At 46.7% G+C, this 19,593-nt stretch overlaps 4 protein-coding genes and 1 long non-coding RNA gene across 5 annotated transcripts; 2 read left to right on the top strand and 3 right to left on the bottom strand.

Annotated features, from left to right (window-relative positions):
* Positions 1–378: 378 nt before the first annotated feature.
* LOC120655106 (U-box domain-containing protein 52-like) lies at positions 379–5,592 on the bottom strand. Its single transcript, XM_039932829.1, has 8 exons — positions 5,391–5,592; positions 3,787–3,914; positions 3,409–3,530; positions 3,135–3,314; positions 2,595–2,913; positions 2,343–2,444; positions 1,814–2,242; positions 379–1,475 (listed from the first exon to the last, which is right to left on the bottom strand). Exons 1-8 carry the CDS (start codon positions 5,566–5,568, stop codon positions 711–713), a joined length of 2,223 nt encoding a protein of 740 aa, XP_039788763.1. The 5' UTR covers positions 5,569–5,592; the 3' UTR covers positions 379–710.
* On the top strand, positions 2,875–5,958 carry LOC120655107. Its single transcript, XR_005667325.1, has 2 exons — positions 2,875–3,554; positions 5,341–5,958. It is a non-coding gene; the product is annotated as an uncharacterized LOC120655107 (long non-coding RNA).
* A 3,164-nt stretch (positions 5,959–9,122) lies between these two features.
* LOC120653291 (U-box domain-containing protein 34-like) lies at positions 9,123–12,812 on the top strand. Its single transcript, XM_039931059.1, has 8 exons — positions 9,123–9,302; positions 9,392–9,507; positions 10,155–10,276; positions 10,381–10,670; positions 10,771–10,872; positions 10,994–11,422; positions 11,536–12,288; positions 12,395–12,812. Exons 1-8 carry the CDS (start codon positions 9,123–9,125, stop codon positions 12,620–12,622), a joined length of 2,220 nt encoding a protein of 739 aa, XP_039786993.1. The 3' UTR covers positions 12,623–12,812.
* A 441-nt stretch (positions 12,813–13,253) lies between these two features.
* LOC120653292 lies at positions 13,254–14,789 on the bottom strand. Its single transcript, XM_039931060.1, has 2 exons — positions 13,827–14,789; positions 13,254–13,646 (listed from the first exon to the last, which is right to left on the bottom strand). The coding sequence occupies exons 1-2, from the start codon at positions 14,787–14,789 to the stop codon at positions 13,254–13,256; spliced, it is 1,356 nt and encodes a 451-aa protein (XP_039786994.1).
* Positions 14,790–17,387: 2,598 nt separating this feature from the next.
* Positions 17,388–18,732, bottom strand: LOC120653293 (protein FAR1-RELATED SEQUENCE 7-like). The gene is made up of 4 exons (XM_039931061.1): positions 18,552–18,732; positions 18,314–18,477; positions 17,973–18,234; positions 17,388–17,882 (listed from the first exon to the last, which is right to left on the bottom strand). The coding sequence occupies exons 2-4, from the start codon at positions 18,427–18,429 to the stop codon at positions 17,388–17,390; spliced, it is 873 nt and encodes a 290-aa protein (XP_039786995.1). The 5' UTR covers positions 18,430–18,477; positions 18,552–18,732.
* Positions 18,733–19,593: the final 861 nt, after the last annotated feature.

Genomic DNA, 19,593 nt, shown 5'->3' on the forward strand with positions numbered 1-19,593 from the left:
GGATATATACTAATATTAGAGATGCAAGTCTTGCGTTTGTTTGACGCTCCACTCTCGGTAGTTGATTCGATTATCAATAACTGTCTTAACATGCGCCTGCTTGACGATGACAAGGGGGCATTACTTGCATGCCATAGTTTGTTTGTTTTTTCTGATACTTTGTTGAGTTATTGAGATGAGTTGTGAATCTCATACCTGTGGAACAAAACATTGCGCATTGCAAAACGAAATTTGGGGAGGGTGAGGGTGTTCAGCTTTTGCTAGTTTGGCTAGTGGTTACTTAAGAGTGGAAATGCTCCTCTTAAGATAGACGTAAAAGCAAGCCAGAAAAAAATTCTCAGGAATCATGTGTGTTGGAAAAAAGGAGGAGGCAAACCATAGTTGAAAACTTGAGGCTGATGTTACAGTAAAATGAAATTTGCAATTACCATTTTACATTCACGCACACCTTAAGTTTCGTTTGTATGCTTCCCCTTATCTACACGCTAACAATCTCTTCTGGTTGACCGAAACTATGTTCGGTCCCATCATCAGATGCTGCTGCCCTTGATCACCTCATCTGAGTTAGGATCTGTACAGGCAAAGACAGCAGCAGATTTTCCACACCAGGCCCAAAAGGCAACCCTTGTGTCTGTCTATACTCTATACAGTTAAGTATGCTTGATTTGAATCACCGTGCGCATTAATTGGATGCTAGCTTCTTCCAGAATTTATATGTCATCGTTATTGAAACTGTATGGTGCTGAGCTTGAACAGTTTGTGCTCGCGCTGCTGACCTGGGAAGCCTCATACTCATGCCCAAGATTACGCAGTCTGGTGAGCTCTGGCAAGATTTCCTTCCCGAGATCTGGCCTATCTTTCTTCCGTAGCTCTGCACACCGCAATGCCAGCTTTGCGAATTCCAGAGCCTCTTCCACCGGCCAGTCTGTCACCGTCGGGTCAAGTATCTCCTGAAAGGTCCCTCTCTCTATGGCATTTTCAACATGATGCGTGAGTCCCATGGGTGATCTTGCCGTGATGATCTGGAGCAGCATGATGCCAAGCGAGTATATGTCAGACTTCGTGGTGAGCATGCCAGTCTGCTGGTACTCGGGGTCAATGTAGCAGAATGTGCCGGCTGTGGATGTCATCCTGTACTGTGTGACATCAGCTGCGGACTGCGGCACCAGCCTTGCAAGCCCGACATCGCTGATCTTGCTGACAAAGTTGTGGTCGAGGAGGATGTTGGCGGGTTTTAGGTCTCGGTGGACAAGTGGTTCTGGCTTCGCCTGGTGGAGGAAGAGAAGTCCAGTTGCAATGTCGGCGGCGATCCTGAAGCGGATGCTCCATGGAATAGGCAATGTTTTACCTCTTCTGCAGAGCCGGTCCTCTAGGCTTCCATAGTCCATGTATTCGTACACTAGGCAGCCATACTCTGGGCAAGCTCCAAGCAAGAGGACCATATTTGGATGCCGCATGCAGCTTAGTACTTCAATCTGCAATGTCACGAACATGCAATTTAAAAGGTAATTCCTTCTTAGTTATGATACTTCTGTTGTCATGGATATTAATAGGTTAATCATTGACAAGCTACTATGAGTATTGACTGAAATGAGTGCGTAGTACTCGGGAAGGTTGGGGTGTCCAGAGAAATAAGATCTGCTTCCTGGGCATGAACAAATTGTTGCAAATAAAAAAGGAAGGTTGCTGGTATTTGATGGGGGTACAAGTAATATCAAGACAATAAATTCTACAAACACATATCTACCAATGAATTACTTATCCATTAAAATTTCAAGGCTAGAACAGTTTATTGTTGCTGTATCATAGTTACCTCTTGCTGAAATTGTTTCCTTCCTTGTGATGCGTCTGGCCTTAGAATTTTAATAGCGACATTAGTATGATCCAATACTGCTTTATATACTGGTCCATATCCACCTTCTCCTATCTTGAGCGCCTTGTCAAACTTATGAGTTGCAGCTTCTATGTCATCAATGGAATATCTCCTGTACCGGAGGTCATTTTTGTTCAGGGCATCAGTTGCTTTCTTTCTATCCTCTGCCTCCCGCTTTGCCTTCCATTCTGCTCTCAATCTCTTCTGTGCCTCGAGCTCTGCAATCTTTTGTGCAGCTTCTGCTGCTTCCAGGGCAGCTCTACACTTTGCTTTCTCCATTTGAACAAGTGCAAGAGCTTCCTCTTCAGCATTCCTTAGTTCTTGGTACTTTTTGGACTCCTCCATCTTCATCTGGTGCATCTGTGCTGCCTGCAGTAACATCATTATTTATTATAGCAGGATTTTTTTGGTTAGTCCAGGAATTACATGGCATTTATACTCAAGGTTAGCAATGCAGCATCGAACACACCTTCTGTTTTGCATCAATAGCCTCCTTACATGCAGAGTTATACATCTCCATTGTCTGTTTCAGTTCTAGTCTCAGCCGTCTCATTTCAGCTTCCACATCCTTCTGGCTCCATGAGAAAAATTATAAGAGTTTGTGCCATGATATAGTTCCATACTGGGAAGTGAAGCATTTAATGTGCAACTGTCTTATTAACTGCGGTAACTTGATGTGGACAGTGGCCCAAAAAAAACATGATGTTATAAAGGAACTTACCCCGGCAGAACTTAAGCTTTCCATTGACATTGCTGAGGAGAGCTCCATGGATTCAGCAAAGTCTATGGATGGTAACTCCATGCTCAATGGCAAATCAATATCGTCAGAAAAGGAGCTACGGGTCACTGAGGGCCTTGGTGGTGCTATAAAATCAATGTAATCGTCAAAATCCTTCTGGGGTGCTGTCCTAGCTCCAGTAAGTGGCCTATCCCTTGATGGCGCCTTTGCATAGGCAGATAGTCGGTCCACTGAATTTCTACTTGCCATCGGAGACGATGTATGAGAATATGAAGTTTTCTTCCAGTCCCCTCTTGAAGCTCTATTCACAGAATCAAAATGGTTCTTTTAGTTGATATTAACAAGCCTTTTTTCTTGAAACATGGATATTTACAAGTTTTCAAGGCAAAGAATGATCTGACTAAGAAAGTCTATGCTATTGCACAACTATAATGAAAGTATTCATATTACTGTGAATCATATTTCTTTATTTCATGTCTGCACAATGTAACAAGCAAAGTGCATTTATCCTCATAGACTTACCTTGAGGCATCAGACTCTATGATTGGTTGGGAGTATTGCTTTGGAGGGAGAGTGGGAAAGGGTGCTGGAGCTTTGGCTGCCTTCACCTGGATGGCTTTCGCCTTGTGTATGACATGCACTGTGCAATAATCTGGTGCCATCTTCATCAAGCATGTTGGGACATCAGGATTTCTAAATCTTCTGCAAGGTGTAATGATCATGGCTGTTATCAGTATAGGCATTAACGGAATGAAAAGGTGTGCAACCATGGAAGTGGAGTAAGCATGTAATGTACCTGATGAATGTGTTCTTAGTTGATGCCCCAACGACAATGTCTGTGATGGCGTTGTTAGTGGCATAGTCAATTATTGCTTTGGAGATGTCACTGTTATCCAAGATGACCTCCTTCAGATGCATCTGTGATTTACAGATGGCATTAGAGTAAGTACTTTCTTTACAGTAATTCCATTCCATTTGGATATTTTTCTTCTTCCAGAATTGAATGACTCTTATTTTAACAATAAAACTTTTGATGCCAAAATTCCACTTTAGGTATTTTCAGTTAACTACATAGTTAGGGTGATGTTTATGTTCCAGATAAAATATTATTCAGTTATAAACTCGGTCTAACATTTACCACATCTATAAAAGGCAGTTCTCAATTGGCACTTACACCTTTACGAGCACAATAACCTCTGTATGAGATAAAGAGCTGTGTTATCTCTGCGTCCCCCTCGTCTTTGCCTCCTTCAGCTGCAGCATGGTCATGAAACAAGGAAAGTGTTAATAAATCAAAGTTTGCTCCTTTTTTTTTCTAGAACATAAAGCGGACTGTTGAACATGAGAATAAGTTTAAATTTGCCTCGTTACAAATGAGAAGAATTCCTGAAATTGGTTTCATGTAGCGATGAATGCTTATCAATTAGCTTGGAAAATATAAAAAGGACACGACTAATTTTCGGCCCGCCGGAAATTAGACTGGCCATACGGCCTCTCTATATTGGACAAGCAGTGTGTGTGCATGCATGTGAGGGGCAAAAAGATAAGAAAAAAAGATGGGTGAGGTAAGCGAATGCATGCATATAATTTCAAAATAAAAAGATTATAATTTCAAAGTAGAGCATCGAAATCAAAATGCGATTGCATAGTTGTATTTGTTTCGATAAAAGCTTCAAAACAAGATCTCGCACCACTATGTTTTAATGATGTTTTTTAGAGAAAATATATTTTACTGTATTTTAATTTATTTATGATATTTGCAAAAATTGCTTATGGGTTTACAGAATATTGCTTCGCATGCCTAAGTTCAGTTAAGTGGATATTGGTGTTCATGTTGTAAATATAGATTGTTCGGTGTCATTAGATAAGGGTAAGGTAGGTAAATGGTTATTGCATGATCAATAATAGGCAACTTTAGCGGATTGTTGAGCATTTTAACTATTTTATTTTGGTATTTTTCCATTATGCATAAAGCAATTTATGTGTCTTTGAAAAATATCGTCGAAACATATACAAGCGGGGTCTTGTTTTGAAGGTCTCTTCGAAAGAGATACATTGTTCAATTAGAATTTGAATTTGATGAATGGTTTAAGAACTATAACTTTTAAGTTTTGAAATTGCTCGCATGTGCCATTTTGCGCGGAGGTGGTGGGTAAATTTTAGCTGTCGTGCAATAGCGCAAACGCGGGGCCGGCCCTAACAAAATCATTACCATGTAATAATGGAGGTTAGTGGATATTGAATGTTCATAAGTGTTGCAAGTACAGAGAATTGAATCAACAATGCAACACACATCATCCTACCAATGAATTTGCATAAATTCTTGTGAAATTTTCATTGGTGCATTGAATTCAGACAAAAAAGGTAGTCATATTCGTTGTGTTCGCTTGGCTGTGACTGGTGCTGATTTGTTATGAGAGAACAGTACTGCTGACTGGTTGGTAGCTAGTAGCTGGTGCTGATTTAGTATGAGAGAACAATACTGCTGGCTGGTTAGCTGACAAGCTAAGCGAACACAGCGATTATTGTTGCGAAAAGCAACTAATAATACAGACAAAGCTTTTATGTTAGGTTACCATCATTTACAGGCTACCCACTTAATCCGAAAACCAGCTAGTACGAAATTGATGGTTTTTCATTCTACACCTTATGATCATACATTATCCTAGTTTTAGAGGCTGTTTGATGAAGAAAGGCAATCAACTTTTACTCTCATATGTTGATACAGGAAACTCATACATTTCACATGGAGTGGCTGAATTCTGAAAAGGTGCCTACCCCTGACATGGACGAGCGTGAGCGTGCTGCCCCTGGACAGGAGCTTATCCACCGCCCATTTCGCCGCCTGCTGGCTGTTCTTGTCCCGGTCGACGGCCACGATGATGGAGCTGTCCCTTGCAGTCGCCTCTTGCTCGGCGCTATACGAAGATGACACAGCGAACGCCGAGGCGAACATCTTAAACGGTGAGCACCACTCTCTTTCTTCCCCAATGCAACAATCAGTTTGTCGCAGAAGCGCGAACCGACGAACCCCAACAACAGATAGCAAAGAAAGGAGGCTGCAAGAGGCGAAACAGAGGAGAGAGAAGGGGGATTTTGTCTCTCCTCTGTCGTCGCCTTATTTTGTCCTGCTCGTCCCTAATCTCCCTCCTCCGTTTTTCTGTTGCCATGGAGCCACCCAAAACTGTAAATGCGTTTTCAGGAGGTTTTGCCGTTTCGCCAAATTTGGATCATGAGCTTTCGCCTATTTTTGTGTGGCTAAGCTGTTGCGAGGACTTTGCAGCTCATGTTTTTTGTCGTGTCCATTCATCTATTTTTACGCAAAGCCTGTGTCTTTCTCACGACTCATGATCATGACTGTCAGTACTGTCACTGTATGGAGTTCGTGCCTACCTGTCATCGCTTCATAAACAGAACTCCGCTTATATTTATTTTTGTCAACACATACCAATTTTTCCAACCAATAACAGAGTGGCTGCATTTTTTTTAACGAAGAGAACAGGTGCTGCTGTACCATGCACATGTATCTGAAGATTCATCCAATGGAAAAAAATGGATGGGACACCACATGTCATTCCCTAAAATCATTGTTGGGCCCACACGTCATGAAGGGCCGAGAGTCTAGCGGCCAAGTTGTCGGGTTGGAGCCTTAGAGGCAGATCTATGTGCGATGGGGAGAGGGAGATTGGCGCGGTTATACGTCGCCTGAAGGAGGAGCTCATGTGGTGGGCTGTTTTACAGCCCAATAAATTTGACTGTTTACATGCGGAACTTATTTAGTGGAAACCACAGTTTTCATGAAAACTCATGCAAACCACGACAAAAAAGTCGTATAAATTCACCGAAAAATCACACATATAGATGATATGATGATACACAATTTTGTAAAATATCTTGTCCAAACTCGACTTCGTTTGTGAAATATAAAAATAACAAATTCTTAACAAATCATCTGGACAACTTTCTGGCTTGAAATTTGTTATTTTTTATATCTCGCAAACAAAGTCGAGTTTGGACAAAATATTATACAAGATTATATATCATCATATAATCTACATGTGTGATTTTTTGGTGAATTTAGACGATTTTTTGCCGTGATTTGCACGAAGTTATAGTTTGCACCAGATATATTCCCGTTTACATGTGGAGCGGAAGGACATATGCATGTATGCATGCATAAAAGACAAAATAATGACATCACCCACATGCAAATAAGTTTAAAGCAAAAAATCTATAAATCTCCGAGTGAATATCCAAAATAAATTCCGATTGCACCATTGTATTTCTTACGTCAAGATCTTCAAAACATTTTATTATTTAATTTTTTAAATAAAGCTCAAATGTATGTACTACTGCGAACAAATTTATATCTCTTTGCGAACAAAATATTAAATCCAATGAACAAATAATTGTACATTGTAGACAAAATTTGACCATCGCGAACAAAAAAATGCTACATGCATGTTGTCAGCAAAATAGAAGAGAGGTTCTGCACATGCATAAAAAAAAGATCACGATATTTTTTAAAAAATCTAATACTAAATAATTAATTTAGTTATTGGAAATAAATATTTTAAGAACAAGAATAATAATTATTTTCTGCGAACAAAAAGATTAAACATAACGAACAAATAATAACGTGCAACAAACAAAATATTACTTATCGCGAACTTCAGATGTATACATGAATAATAACAATAAATATCGCGAACAAATGAATCAACATCACGGAATAATTTAATCTATAAAAATATCTATCAGAGCATTGCAAATAAACAGTAAAAAATAATAAGAAGGAAATAAGTACAAACGAAAAAACCATATAAAGAACAAATGAAAAAAGAAAGAAAGGTGCGTCTGTTGCATGCATGCAGCATGCAGGTGGCTAGTTAAATAGCTTTGCATGTGAATGGAATGAGAAAATATGTGCTGAGAAGGAAAAAATAACACTAAAAGGAAGACACGTGGTCTAAATGGGCTGTACCAAACAAATAGCTGTTGGGCCCAATAATTAAATGGATAACCTAAGAGAACGTCAGATGGTTCAGACGATTTTATTTTGCAGCCCAGCGCCGTGGCGCACATCCACCTCGTGTGTGCAGCCCATAATAATCTAAATTGGGTTGTATTATCTTTTTCTCCGTCCACGTGCACATACAGAGATGCTTCAGGCGATAAAAATATGTTCCATCACGCGCGCGATATACAGTCTTTCCGGAGGAAGATGGCCATACTCTGATACTCACATATCACATAGGCGACCAAACATATACTGGTTACTGATATTAGATCACGAGTGGCATAATTAACAAGGTTACGACGTAGATATGTTCATGAACATATGCTATAGATCCCAACAAATTGTATTAGGGGATAATTTGAATCAAAGGGCATAATTCGGGGGAAAATAAACCAAATGATGCTTTAGGGGTTATCCAGATTTTAGTTATAGTTAAGCAGAGTAATTTAGACTTTTTTCTTGCTACAATAACTTAGTTCTGTTTCTTGCTAGAAAACAGAAGAAAAACCCTACCAAAAAATAAAGGATTTTAGAGACCAAGCTAGAAAACGTTTCTCAGTTCTTCAATAAACCAAAAACTAGAAAAACGGGTTTTGTAGTTTCTAGTTTCTTTATCAACATTTTTTTCAAGAACTTAGAATCCTTATAAAAAACGGACCTTATAGATCCTTAATTTGCATGACACAAATACAAATCAAGTTTTCTTTTTCCAAAATTTAGATTTTGGTAAGTAAAACTTATAGAATTTGACACCCTGACTCAGAATGCTATTGGCCTTTAGAATTTGACACCCCGACCTACATGAAATTAACTCAGAGCGACCGAACCGGGGTCATCGTGGTACGAGTTTCGAAACTTGAAAGGCTCATGATCTCGGACGCAAGTTCTGAAATCTGTCAGATAAACCCGGCGTTGAACAGCTCGAGAAAACTTTTCGACCCTTAAATTTGCACGAAACACTAACCTTGCATTCAACAAACTGAAGAACTGCCTACCATAACAACACGATGACGCACACGGCCATCTGCTCCACTGAGGCACTGACACTGGGGCCCACCACACCCCCCATTTCCCGAGCGAGGTGGCAGAGCCGAACCAGAGAGGATTCCCGCGCGCTCTCAAACGCAGCCCCCCTGCGCCTCGCTCGCCGCCCCGAGCGGAGCGGCGCGACCCGCCCGCCGCCGCCACATCCTCCCCTCCTCGCGGCGGCGCGACTGCTCGGGACTCCGCAGACCGGCCGCCGGAACGCGCATGGCCTCGGGCGGCCCGCCGCCGGCCGTGGCCGTGGCCGTGCGCCCCGGCGGCCGCGGCAGCCGCCTCGCCGCGCGGTGGGTCGCCGCGGGGTTCCCGGACGACGGCCGCGCCGCCGCCGTCGCCGTCGTCCACGTCATCCCCACGCTCTCCCACGTGCCCTCCCCCAGTACGCATCCACCCCACCCCTCCCCTCCCCTCCATCTCGGTCGGTTACTTTGTCCGTTCTCCATTCCGAAATGGCCGCGAGCTCACGCGCGTCTTGTTGCGGCGGCGACGACGAAGCGGGGGAGAGGGTGCCGGTGGCGCTGGTGGGGCGGGAGCCGGCGGAGGCGTACGCGCGGGACCGGCGGGCGCGCGCGGAGGCGGCGCTCCTCCCGTTCCGCCACCACCTCAGCTGCGGCCGCGCCAACGTCGCCGTGAGTGCTCGCCGTCGCGCAAGCGGCGGAGAACGAATCCACCAGCAAGAAAAAGAAAAGCTCAGCGTCGCCGTGATCTGGTTGCGCAGGTGGAGACGGTGGTGGTGGAAGGCGACGGCGTGGCGGAGGCGCTGCTGCGGTACGCGCACGAGTCCGGCGTACGGAGCCTCGTGCTCGGCTCGGCGTCCTTCCGCTGGTTCCGGAGGTGAGGTTTTTTTTTTTGATTTTTTTTCAAAAAAAACGAAATGGTCTATCTAGCGAGCGGTTCCTAGCCGCTCGATCGCCATCCGATGGTTCCGGAGCTGCTAGCATTGAATTGATGGATTATGGCTGTGGTAGGGGCGGTGCAATAACACTGCAGTCTTGATTGTGATTAGATTAAATTTCCCCTTTTTGGTTGGGGTTGGATTTGAAAGGTGCACGGAGCAATGACACAACTAAAGTGTACTTTTTTTTTGGGTGAGATTCAGACATTCAGTAGATGTCAAGTCACTAAGCCTAAGCTTTGGCTGTTATGCATGTACTGCTGATTCACAAACATTTTCCTCCGTTGTCAATATTGTAATTGCATCTATATTAACTAATTAAGGGCCTGCAAGATGGTTCTGCTTCACTATTTTTTTATAGATCTACATTTTTACCATGAGTGCCAATTACTTTTGTCACTGACCTGTGGGGCCACTTGGGTCACTGAAAGTGGGCCAGGATGGCAAAGCGTGTGAAATTCATATCATCAATTAATCCAATCATATTTATCACCTACTCTATGCACCTACAAATTGAGAACGGTAGTGTATTTGTGCATACCTTGGTTTTTGAACAGTCACTGTCAATCTGTCATCCATTTTGCAGGGTGTTAAGCATTCCAGATGTCCCCGGCACTGTCATTCAGGCAACGCAGAATTCATGCAATGTATTCGTCGTGTCCAAACGGAGACTTATTATGAAACTCGCAAGATATCCTCAAACCAGTGGTGTGTTGAGTCCTCAAATCTTCTGCCTTATGTGCTTTAGTATGCTCATTTTCCTTTTGCTTGTTTTAGTATGCTCATTCGTCTTGGGCTATCAATTCTCGCAGAGCCTAACGCAAACCTGAGGATTGAGGCGATTAGTCATGAAACATTTGAAAAATCACACAGGAGCCCACTGTTTGACAACTTTGGTGATGATCCGGCACATTCTGATGCATTCTCCCATGCCCACAGCTCACAGAGTGCTTCCAATGCCGTTCCAAGCTCAGAAAGTTCAGAGCAAGTTGCTTCAGAAAGTTCAGTAGCAAACGCCGGAGGAACAGAAGGAAGTAAAAACTACGATTCGCTTAGCTCCTTGGGGGAAGCTCCTTGTGCTACTTCCAACTCTAGCGAAGAGGTCAGACCTATACATTATTGCGTGTAAAAAAAATTTGGATGAAGCTGCTTTATTTCTTCCAGGACATGCTAAACATGTTCTTCTGACCTTACTCCCACAGTGCCAATCCATAGATGAAGTGGCGAAACTAAGGAAGGAGCTGCAGGATACCTTAGTAGTCTATGATAAAGCTTGTGTAGAACTTGTCAATGCTAAGAAAAAGGTTAGAGTTCTTCTGAATCCTCTTCAGAATACATTTTTTTTATGTTGCATAATCGCCACTGAACAACTTGTACTGTACGTCCTAAACTTGCTACATTATCCATGCTATCACGATGCCACAGATTCAGGTGCTTTCTACGGAGTGTTCCGAGGAGGCAAGGAAGGTGGAGCACGCACTAGAATGGGAGGAAGCTTTGAAGCAGACGGTAGCAGATGAGAAGGCGAAGCAGCTGGAGGCCCTCAACCAGGTCGAGCGCGCGAGAAGATCGTTCACCCGGGAGGCTTATTCGAGGCACAAGGCAGAAATGGCCACTGGCATGATCTCCGAGGACAGGGCACAGATCGTCGACGCTATTCTGTCCAAGAGCAGAGCTTGCAGGCGGTACTCGGAGCAGGACATACAGCTTGCCACCGATAACTTCTCTGAAGCCAGGAAGATCGGTGAGGGAGGCTACGGGAATGTGTACATGTGCACTCTTGATCACACTGAAGTAGCTGTCAAGGTCATTCAGCAAGACTCCATCGACAGAACTGATGAATTCTTGAAGGAGGTAACCAGTGGTTTCTAGCATGATCTACACGTATGCAGAGACCATTCTGGTACCAATTTTTTTTCTTATCAACAAGAAATTCTCTAAAACATCTCAATTTGTGCGGTTTGCAGGTTGAGATTCTCAGCCAGCTTCGCCACCCCAACCTGGTCCTGCTGCTCGGTTTCTGTCCGGAGATCGGCTGCCTCGTGTACGAATACCTCAAGAACGGGAGCCTAGAAGACCAGCTCTTCCACAACAATGGCCGCCAGCCGCTGCACTGGTTCCTCCGGATCCGGATCATCTTCGAAGTCTCCTGCGGGCTCGCCTTCCTGCACTCGAGAAACCCGGAGCCCATCGTGCACCGCGACCTGAAGCCGGCCAACATCCTGCTGGACAGGAGCTACGCCGGCAAGATCGGCGACGTCGGCTTCGCCAAGCTCCTCTCCGACCTCGTGCCGGACTGGCAGACGGAGTACAGGGAGACGGTGGTCGCCGGCACCCTCTACTACATGGACCCCGAGTACCAGCAGACCGGGACGGTCCGGCCCAAGTCCGACGTGTTCGCCCTGGGGGTGATCATGCTGCAGCTCCTGACCGGCAGGCGCCCGAACGGGCTCATCGTGAGCGCGGAGAACGCCGTGAGGAACGGGAGCCTTCGTGACATCCTCGACAGATCACAGGGCGATTGGCCGGCCGAGGAGGCGGAGATGCTCGCGAGGCTCGGGTTGAAGTGCACGGCCCTGAAATGCAGGGACAGGCCTGATCTCGAGTCAGAGGTGCTGCCGGAGCTCGACGAGATCCTGCACAGGGTTGCCTCCGCTGCTGTCAAGCTGAGGAGCCCGAAACCGAGTGTGCCGAGCCACTTCATCTGCCCTATCACACAGGTAAGGTAAGGTAACTCTTGTGTAGCTTGGCTGCATCGGTTTCGATCAGCTCTCTCGATGTTTCTTTCACTCAGTGTGTGAAGAATGAAAAGTTTTCACTGCTCAGGAGCTGATGGAGGACCCGCATGTCGCTGCCGATGGCCACACCTACGAGCACTACGCGATCAGAGCTTGGCTCAAGAGGCACAAGACGTCGCCTGTCACGAGGAGCAAGCTCCCGAACTCGTCCGTCATCCCGAACCACTCGCTGCGTGCCGCCATACAGCAGTGGAAGTCGCAGTTTCCGGCTCAGACGAACCCAAGAAGCTGGAGTCAGGTTCATTTCTCTCCTTGATTTAACTACTGTTAACATTCGATGGTTTTGCGAGCACACGGAAGCCTCTGTCTGTCATTTTAAGTTTGTTCAGGATGTGTTGAGGAAAGGAGTAGCTGTCTGTAACTGTAAAGCAGAGAATCATGGAGAGCGGTTTTGTAATTCAGTTGGAGGTGTTGTCACCATGACAATGGTCATCAATTTTTGGCTACTAGTTGAACCAGTTCTATCCTCTCAAAAACTGAAAAAAGCACTCCAAGTAACCATAGTAGCAGTAGCAATCTATGTCTATCTCTACTATTTCTAAAACAAGCAATGTTTTTTTATTGTGCGTCAATCTGAATCAGTGTTTTTGCGGGCTATAAGATTTAGCGTTAGCTTCTAAAAATACCGTTATTGTCCGCTATAGCCCGCTATGCTAAATCTCGAAGGGGTGTCTCTCTGAAACTGCTATAGCGCCGCTAAATTCCGCTATAGCCCGCTATTTAAAACACTGATATGAATTTTAATCGGATCAATCCAAAAACTAATTAGAACCAGAACAAGTCAATCCAAAAACTAATCGGAACACCGGCAATTAATATCTCGCACAATCAGGGCATGGCAAAATTGATGGTATTGTACCTATTATAACCAGTAGCAAGGGCACTAACTAATGCCAGCCAAGTTTGAGAAGCTGGTCCGGCTTGTTGCTCTCCGGCGGCCCTCCCTGGGGGAGGCAGTAGACGTTCTTCACCGCCCACGACAGCTCGCGGTTCATCTTCATCCCCTTGTCCATGGCCTTCAAGACCACCTTCCTCCTGGCGATCGACAGCGTCGCCTTGTCGTCCGCGCCCACGTCGAATGTCTCCTTGAACAGCCTGTTGCCCTTGACGTGGGCCAGGAACCCGCCGGCGAGGAACCGCCGCAGGAAGTTGAGCTGCGCCATCTTGGCCCACGTCGACGCCCTGATCGACTCGCGCCGGTCCGGCGACGTCCGCAGCACCAGCGGCCGCGGCCGCTCGCCGCGCTCCATGTACGCCGAGATCTGCCGGAACAGGTCCTTCTGCTCCAGGTAGTGGCGGAGTCAGGGTGAACTGCTAGGGGGGACTGAGCAATCTTGATATCACATTTAGGGGGGGCTAAGCACTGTTTATTTGCATGGAAGATAAGATGATAGTGCAAAAAACTCCATGGACTGCCGGCCAGTAGGGGGGCTGGAGCCCCCAGCACCCCCTGGCTCTGCCGCTGGCTCCAGGAACAGCGTCTTGTCCGCGCCCTTGCCGGCGGCCTCGATGGCGAGGTCCGACACCCGGGCCCGGACGGCCTCCATGTCCTTGCGCGGGGTGTACTGCGTCAGGTTCAGCTCCACGCACACCGCCAGCGCCTCGCCGGCGGCCTCCAGGAGGACCCCCGCCAGGGCCCCAACCGTGGCGGCCCAGGCGGCGCGGTCCGCCTTGCGCTGCGCGTCCGTGACGGCGGCGGTGGTGACGAGGAACGTCCACGTGGACACGGTGGCGGCCACCACCTGGGGGCTGACCCTGCCGGAGATCGCCGTGGGGGACTTGGGGTTCGGGCACACCACGCCCATGATGGCCTTGAGCGACCGCTCCGCCTCCTCCGGGCCCAGCGCGCCGGCGAAGGTGACGGCGGCGAGGCAGTCGAGCGCGGCGGCCACCGTCGCCGCGTCCGCGGACGACGGCGCCTGCTGCAGCGCCCGGGCGAGCACCGGGAACGACTCGGCCAGGATCTCCGTGGACCCGCCGTTGCGGAGCGTGAGCGCGAGCAGGCCGACGGCGCGGTACGCGAGGCGGGCCTCCCTGGCGAGGGCCGGCGCGGCGGTGCCCCTCTTGATGGCGGCGCCGCAGAGGGCGAAGATGACGAGGGGCCGCCCGTCGGCGGCCTCGTCCAGCGGCACCGCGCCCTCGAGCGCGCCGGCCAGCGACGCCAGCGCCGCCTCGCGCGTCGCCGTGGAGGCATGCTTGTCGTGGAGCGCCGCGACGCACATGTCCAGGAGCTCGAACGGGTCCGTCGCGTCCTTGGGGTTGAAGCTGACGGACGGCGCCGGGAGCGAGCCCGCCGCCTTCGCCGGCGACGGCGCGTCCCCGCCAGCAGCCTGCTTCTTCCTGCCGCCTCCCTTGCTCTTATGGTGGTATGCCGATGCCTCGCCGCCGGCCTTCTTGCCGCCTTCCTTGTTCTTGTTACCCATTGCCGGCCGGAGCGGTGCGGAGCTGCGGACGCGCGAGTGGGGGGCGCAGGTGCTTCCCGGCCGGAGATTGATCGGGCGGCGCTGGCTGCGGCGGGCGACGGCGAGGCGAGGCGAGGCGAGGGCGCGATGGGGAAGGAGAAGGCGGGGCGGGTATTTGTAGCGGGAGGCGGAGACGGTGTCGGAGTCGGAAGAGGCTTGCGCTGGGAGAGCGGAGACCGGACGCAGTTATAGTGCGCACAGTGGTCCGTGCCCACCCGACGCCGAAGCGAGGAGACCCATGCCCACCCAGCTGCTGAGCCGTTGGATGGACTTCAAGATTCGCGGACGCCCCATACCTAAGAGATGAATCGTCAATTAAAATAGTCATAACCATGCGCAAATGAAAAAGCGTTCACACGGAGCCTCTGCCGCGTTCACACAAAAGCTGGACCACTGTGGCGACAGGTCATCACCTCTCTCTAGATCCTTCTACCTGCGCCGGCGTCTGCTCTCCTGTGCCTACATCTTTCCGTCTCCGTTGCCCCCATAGCAAAGACACCTCGAGAAAACAAAGAATGGCGAGCGCAAGCAGTGGCAGAAGCTCAACCCGATCCAGCGCTTGTGGAGGACGCGGCGGCGATGCGGATCGAGGAACTTCTTGGTCCCCTATTGCGTATCTGGAGGGGGCCCTGGAGTATAAACCAGCCGTGTACTGCAAGTGCAAGAAGAAAGCGCCGAGATGGATTTCCTGGAGCATTATGAACCCTGGGAGGAGGTACTATGCCTGCATCAACCGCCGGGTAGGTGCTTTACCTCCTGTACGAGAGTAGAATTTGGTTGTTTTCCGGTTCAACCAAAATGTTGAATGTAGATCTGATTACTACAGGCGGGCGGATGCGATTTCTGGCAGTGGCATGATGAAGGCAGCACTACCCCATTCGTGAAGCAATTGCTGATAGATTTGAGGGACAAGGTTTGGGCTTTGGCTAAAGAGAACGCGGAACTGAGAGATTCTTTTGCTGACGCGAGATCAGGAACGGAACAACAGCTTTTTGGGACACTGCAGTGGACTGCCTTGACGACAGCTCTAGCAGATAAGGAGTCCGAAGTCTTTTCATTAACTGGCAACCTGAAGAAATTAGAAACCCAAAGGCAATTACTAGTGGTAGCAATAATTGGCTGTATGTGTATTGTTGTGGGCATGCTGTTTACTTAGTACGCCCAGTAGCAGATCGAGTTGGCTTAGTACGACGAGCACAAAAAAATATGAGCATGGACTTTAGTAGCTGGAACATGTAGCAGATGCAGGGGTGGCTTTAGTGCTGGTGAGTAGCCAAGTATATGCCTAGAAAATTTAGGGATGTTATGACAATGAACATGGTATCCGTCTGATCAAATTTGTCTAAGTTGTTGTCGGCAACGATGCCCTGTCTTATAACACTGGGCCTTCGTTATAGCAATTCGAGTGGGCATAACACATTGGCTTTGAAACAATGTTGTAGGTGCGAAATCCAGAAAATGTAGAATTCGTAACATGTAGCTCTTGTTTTTTGCTTTGAATACAACTAGCAGCATTCATTGATGGTCCCCCCCCGGATATTGGCATATGTCTGCCAATAATTGTCTGTAATGACAGACAAGATCCTACCCTAATTTTACTCATGGAAAACGTGGTTTAGTATAAACTGGGACATATCCTAATTTCAAAAATGATGCATTACTTCCAATTTGTTCCCAAAAAGAAATGAATGTGATATTTGCAATTAACACATAACACAAGCAAGCATGTATAGAAGGCTAGAAAAAAAAGCCTCAAGTTCCGCCAGGAAAGGTGACTAAAAAAACGTTGGAGGCAAAAACATTATCGTCAGGAGTTCCCATTTTATATTGAACTTATCTCTTATTCCTGCAGACATCATTTTCATTAAAGAATTGAGGAGCAATCTGTTTTTCGGCCTTATATATAGAGTTGTTAATATAATTGGGCATATATATATAAATTTGTTAATATGATTAGCCATATATAGAGACTTGTTAATATGCAGGGGTTCGGGTGGATGCGGGCGACCATGATGTGGTCCAGCATGACGTTGACAAGGTAACCCACTACACCATTCGGTAACAGAATAATAAAATCCACACGAAGATAGTTTAATTCCATTTCGTCCACGGCAAGAGTATATGCCTCTGATGGGTCTGGAATGGGTCTGAGATGTATTGTTGTAGTAGTGATGGTAGAACTTCACCCAAAATTTGAATGTTGCACTTGTAATTATGTCAAAAAAACCCGGAAAGGGACGGTAAATATGGTCAAACATGAGATTCCATAAGTAGTGTTAATTCCTCAGGAAGAAAAAAGGAAAGTGTGCATCGAATCAACTATTTCCAAATGCGTTTCATAGAAAATAAAGAGCAGTGCACCCCCATACATATGAGTACAAAGGCAAAATGGTGGCATTTTAACATTATGGCCTTATTTGTAGGGGACGTCTGCGTAAATTCTAATTGCTGTAGTCAATAGAACTCCTCCAAATATAACAGATTGAAAATGATTGTTCACTCCTACAAACAAACCAAACGGCATTTTATAAAGATTTGTCCTGTACGTGGTGTCAAATGTTATGGCATCTCCAAACTGCTCATAGTCACTTTTGTTCTTCCCGTGCACCATAACATTGACTGAAGCCTCCCATCTGTATCAACTCTGAATTTTACTGACATTCCTGGGTCTGCATCCTTCATCTGCTGCAGAAGCTCAATTGTCTTGCCCAAATCATTTCTCATATTTTCCTGTGACAGCTTAGCACACACATTCCTAACTGTTTCTTTTCTTAATGGCACTGCATCAACATTCCCACCAGCACCAACAAGAGAGCACACGCGCCCTATGCTTAAATTGTTATTCCTTAGTTTCCTAATGAAATCCTTTGTCAATGCATCTATTTGGTTATGAGAATTCCACTGCTTATTTTCAGCATAACTATCAGACAAGTCGTGATTATGTTCCTTAACAACTCTGCTGATATACCAACCATGATCATGAGTCCTTAGCAGCCTTATCATTGCCGGACACCCTCTGCGACATGTTCTTGTGCTCCCTGCCGTGCTTTGCCCCTGCATTGAAAAAGCAAATTGTCTGTTTAATACACAAACACAACTTAAACTTCGCAACAAAAAAAGAACCTGTAAGTTGTCGATTGTCACCTGACATGAGCAAACAATATCTTGCCTTGTCCGATACTTGTTTGAATTTTTCCTGCTCCTTCCATACCGAACCCCAAAACCAATCTCCCAGGAATACAAGTTGTAGAAGTCCTTGGCCTCCTCACAACTGTTAAAACTGGTTCCTACAACTGGCTCAAACACGGATTTGTTACTTCTCCCTTCACCTGCTCGCAATGCTTTGCTAACTGCACTTTCTTCCCAGGGTGCAATTCTCGCATCTGGACCACTTATTGCCCTCCTACTACATAACATGCAAAAAACGAGTCCATGACATCACCCCAAATCCAGCAATTTACTATATTAGCTCCCAATTACCATACCTTATTTTCCATGTACATGATCCCTCTTCCAACGTCGAGTTCACAATAACCTCATGACCGCCCGGTTCACCATCCCTGCTAGCCTCTGCCATCCCGATTTGTCCTGGCTCTTCCATATATCCCTTGTGTAGATTTGATCTGAAGAATCGCTTTGACACCGTCCTCTGATTGCATTCATGCAATCATCATCACCAAAATCCTACTTTACCCAATGATGCAAAACCGGAAAAATACTCACCTCTTCAACCGGAAAAACTGCGTCGAGCAGCTCGTCATCTACATCCTCGACGACCCCGGCGTCAGCCGCGTCTTGCGCGAGGCCGGCTTCTCCAGCGCCGAGGTCAAGGCCAACGTCGAGAAGCAGGCGGTGATCTCGTCGTCGGAGCAGTCGTCGAACACGGCAAACAGCGGCGCCAGCGCGTCCCCGAAATCACCTAAACAGGCCAACAAGGAGGCCAGACTAGCAATTGTCAACGCGTTCCCATTGGAAATGGACACGGTTCTCACTTCTTTGACTTTTGTGTCGTCCACCAGGAGATTAAAATTACAATGACAAGTTAGTACTCAGTAACCTCAAAGGCGCAGCGCACGAATCTTAGCGCGTCGATTTGATCCCAGCCTTTGGATACCGCGTGGGCACGGGCCGCTGTGCGCACTAGAACATTTACGAGCGGAGACCGTGGTGGCGGGAAGAGGTCGTGTCGGGCGGGGCGCGCCGCCGGAACGTTTCGAGTTCGGACTCGGCGCGTCGGTACAGTTTGGTGGGCTGTGACGGGCTCGTGCTCGTTAAGGCCCAGTCCAGGAAGGAGCATAGTTGGGCTGGGCAGCGCAGATTTTTTACGAATAGTCAGGCGGGCTGCGGAACATGGCGGATGGGCCTGGGAAAGCCCAACAAAGAATACGTGATAAACGAAATTCGCACTCGCACCTATACACGAGGTAAGATATATTTTTCTTCTATATTTCTTTGCAAATTTAAACACCCATTTCTCCATCCTATATATAACACAACTTGTTGGTTTGTCCTAATGTCAAACTCACAGTTTTACTAAATTTATAATAATAATAATAATAATAATATTTTAGATATCAAATGGGAATGATTTGAACCATTATGAAACATATTTTCATAATTTACTTATTTGGTGTATCAGATGCTAATATTCTTCTCTATAAATTTGATTAAATTTAGACTACTTCGACTTATGACAAAGCAAAATCGGTTACATTTTAAGACGGATGGAATAGTTGTATAAATTTCTTATGATAAATCCTTTGTT

Source organism: Panicum virgatum, chromosome 1N (assembly GCF_016808335.1).
Source record: "Panicum virgatum strain AP13 chromosome 1N, P.virgatum_v5, whole genome shotgun sequence".
In the NCBI taxonomy this organism is placed as follows: domain Eukaryota; kingdom Viridiplantae; phylum Streptophyta; class Magnoliopsida; order Poales; family Poaceae; genus Panicum; species Panicum virgatum.